The sequence below is a fragment of the Mus pahari genome, chromosome 16 (genome assembly GCF_900095145.1).
Source record: "Mus pahari chromosome 16, PAHARI_EIJ_v1.1, whole genome shotgun sequence".
Classification (NCBI taxonomy): domain Eukaryota; kingdom Metazoa; phylum Chordata; class Mammalia; order Rodentia; family Muridae; genus Mus; species Mus pahari.
The window spans coordinates 7,738,884-7,742,143 of NC_034605.1; the positions used below are offsets into that span (position 1 = coordinate 7,738,884).

At 46.4% G+C, this 3,260-nt stretch overlaps 1 protein-coding gene across 4 annotated transcripts in view; it reads left to right on the forward strand.

Annotated features, from left to right (window-relative positions):
* Nucleotides 1-2,190, forward strand: part of Sfmbt2 (Scm like with four mbt domains 2) — a 186,876-nt gene extending 184,686 nt beyond the window's left edge. For 3 of the 4 annotated variants that reach the window (XM_029547654.1, XM_021215581.2, XM_029547653.1), the window contains one exon: nt 542-2,190. In XM_029547654.1, the coding sequence (XP_029403514.1) occupies nt 542-682 (141 nt within the window). In that variant the 3' untranslated portion in view covers nt 683-2,190. The remainder of the gene's footprint in view (nt 1-541) is intronic. The other variant, XM_029547655.1, reaches the window with a different exon arrangement.
* Nucleotides 2,191-3,260: the final 1,070 nt, after the last annotated feature.

A 3,260-nucleotide genomic window follows, 5' to 3' on the forward strand; every position in this document is an offset into this window, starting at 1 on the left:
TGAATATGAAGTATATATATATATATATATATATATATATATATATATATATATATATATATAAATTATCAGGGCAGGAGCTCAGTGGGTGAAGCTGTGCCAACCAATGGCCCAAGTTTGTATCCCCAGAGCCAATAAAAAGCCAAGGACAATAGTGTGTACCTATCTGTAATCTGTGCACACTCCTTGGAGGGGAAAAGAGGCATAGACAGAATTCCAGGCCAGCTAGCCTGCCAGAGAGAACCTGCCTCAAACAAGGTAGGGGCTGAGGACCAACACCCAAGGACCTGACCTCGATAGATGTCCCTACACACACACACACACACCCACCCACACACACACAGTTTTATTAACACAATCATTCAGTAGTCATCAAGCTAATTGTTACCTTGATAATCTGCTCCCAAGTTTAAAAGCAGAAAACAGTTTTGGTTTGGTTTGGTTTGTTTTAATATTTAGCTCCAGGACAAAGCTTGACAAGACAAACCCATCTTCCAAGTATCCTCTCCTTTGTCTCTAACGTGCCTTTCTCTTCTGGCAGGACATCGATGGCCAGGCATTCCTCCTGCTGACTCTCCCAACTGTGCAGGAGTGCATGGAGCTGAAACTGGGACCCGCTATCAAGTTATGCCATCAGATCGAGAGAGTGAAGGTGGCTTTCTATGCCCAGTATGCCAGCTAACTCGCCCCTCCTGGCAGGTGTCGCCTGATTCTGATAATGCTGTGTTTGTTGTAAAGGTTTCCAGGGCTGAGACCTTGATTTCCCGGGCTTCGTGAAATGGCACAATCATTGGTAATCTCCAAAAAGCCAGGAGCCCAGGACCTCCTTTTTGCACCAGCCTATTTGATAGTCCTATATTTTTAAAGCACACAGAAGGAGCAGCAGCAGCAGCTCTGAGAGTATTGTGAATGTTCTGAGACAGACCTTCCCTGGCTCAGGACCTCTGAGTTTCATTCCCACCCCCACCCCCCAGCCCCCACCCCCCGTTCAAACCAGGCAGTTTTTTTCTGGAAGCCAGGTTTCCTTACACTGAGGTAGGTCTAGGTTCTTGGGAAACTAAGATGAACTTAGTGTATCTGAGCAGAGTACCTGCCCATCTTGCTGCCGCTTTTGCCTGATTCAGTCTCCAGCTCTCATACAGCTCTTGTCTGCCGCACACATGCACGCAACCTTGATTTAGAGTCACCTCCTGTCCCATTTGATCTCACGTAAGCTCCGTTCTCCCACACAACTCTGGGCTCTGTTCAGCTCCGTCCTTGTGTCAGAGGTGCCTTTTCACAAGTATGGCCGCTTACCACGAGATAGCTACCGTGTAAGCAAAGCCTAGGACATTTGCAGTAGCAAACGCTCTCTGTAGTCTCCTGCAGAACCATAGCTTCAATGTTCTAAGATCACTGTGCCTGGTCGGGAGGAGGCTGCTTTAGGGAAGTATCAAATTCTGTATTGAAGAAAAGCTTTCAGGGGGCATGTATAGGAAGAGATTTTGGGGAAAGCGTTTTTTTTTGTTTGTTTGTTTGTTTGTTTTGTGAACTAGCTGTATCCGCTTAGAATGCTAACACAGATGGTCACTGCAAGCAAATCCCTGTGAGCCTCTCTTCTGCTAGTGCCTGGCTTGCCACATGGAAAGCAAGCACAAGGGAACAGTATCCCATAGCATAAGACAGCAGAGCAAATCCTGGATGTGGATCCAGCTGGTTTCCATCCACTGGCTAATGGCCAACTTCATGGCCTCGGGTAACTTGCCACCACCCTGGATCCAAGTTCCCATGGAGGGGAGAGTTAGGACATTTAGTAGTGAGGCACTGATAACTTCTCCCTGCTCCTGTTATAGAGGAGCCTAGGTAGACCAAAATGAGAAAAAAGAATGTGGTCACAGAGTGTAACCCTCCAGTTTCTGCCTTTCACTCTCTTGGGGGGTTGCTCATGAAATTTCACTACGTCATTCATAGACTAATCAGTGATTGTCAAGTTTGCCTGATACTCAGCACCCGTCTGTGTTTTCCTATGAGCAGTTCAACATGTGCTCACAAACCCAAAGGGGCTGAGGTACACTATAGCGTGGAGGTCACCTCCATGTCTTTTGAAAACCAGGCAAGGAAACCAGAACTTTCGCTCTGCTCAGGAGTGCCTCACTTTGGAAGCTTAACTTCCCACCTATCTGGGCCTTACTGGTTTACTCATGATTTTTCTGTAGCTTTTTCATAATTTCATTCATCTTCTTTTTTTTTTTTTTTTTTTTTTTTTTTTAATTTTTTTTTTCTTTTTTTTTTTTTTTTTTTTTTTTTTTGACTAGAATCACAACCATGCCAGAGCCTGGTATGACAAGCTGAGAGCTGCCTGTGTTTTGGCAGCGTTTTAAGGCATGGTGGTCCCTCAGGCTTTGAAAACTCCTCTTGCCTATGTTACTCACCCATTCTCAGCACTGGGCCGTGGTTGCGGGTGGAGTTGGAAAGTGAATTATTCGTGACTGAGACTCTTTAGTCTTCCCTGAAGCTGGTTTTCTATGGTCAGGCTAGAATCCTTTGGTGAGTGGGTATGCCTAGGGACAGCTGGAGGTTAGACTGTGTCCTGTGTGGAACTGTAAGGATGGAGCTGCCCCCGTTGGGCTCTGTGTAGTTGGCTTGCGTTTGGATTTCTCTCTTCTAAGCTCCATGTAAAACCTTCCTCTGCCTTTCTCTGCCTTCTCAGCCACATGCTTTTGGCCATAAATACTAAATCTATCAGTTGGAAAGGGTATCTATTTCAAGATGGGGCGGCAGTCCTCCTGTACCCACTCCTTCTTGATCCTTCACTGTGGTCTTTTCAAGATGAGCTATTCCTTTTACATCTGAAATGGGACGTGGCTATGGCATTGCTAGAACATGGTATGCTTTTAGAACAAATGTGGCCTTCTCATGCCATTTCCAGTAATGACACAGAGGAGGAGGTGTTACCTCAGAACATGGGGGAATTCCTAGAGGTCTGCTGAGCCCACAGAAAGAACCAGAAAAACATTAACAGAAAAGCCTGTCAGGACATGTCCACCACTGGTCAGAAACTCTTCTTCCTGTGGAACCAAATGTCCCAGCCTCTCCTCGTGCCTCAGCCTTGCAGTGTAGCATAAATCTCTCTCCGCACAGTGTTGGTCCCCCCAGCCTAACCTTTGGCTTTGGCAAGGAAGAGATGACAGTAATCTTGTAACAAGAGTACCCAACCAGGGGCCACTGTCATCATAGTGGCTGCCAATGTGCAAGTCAGCCCACCCCCACCCCCCAGTAGA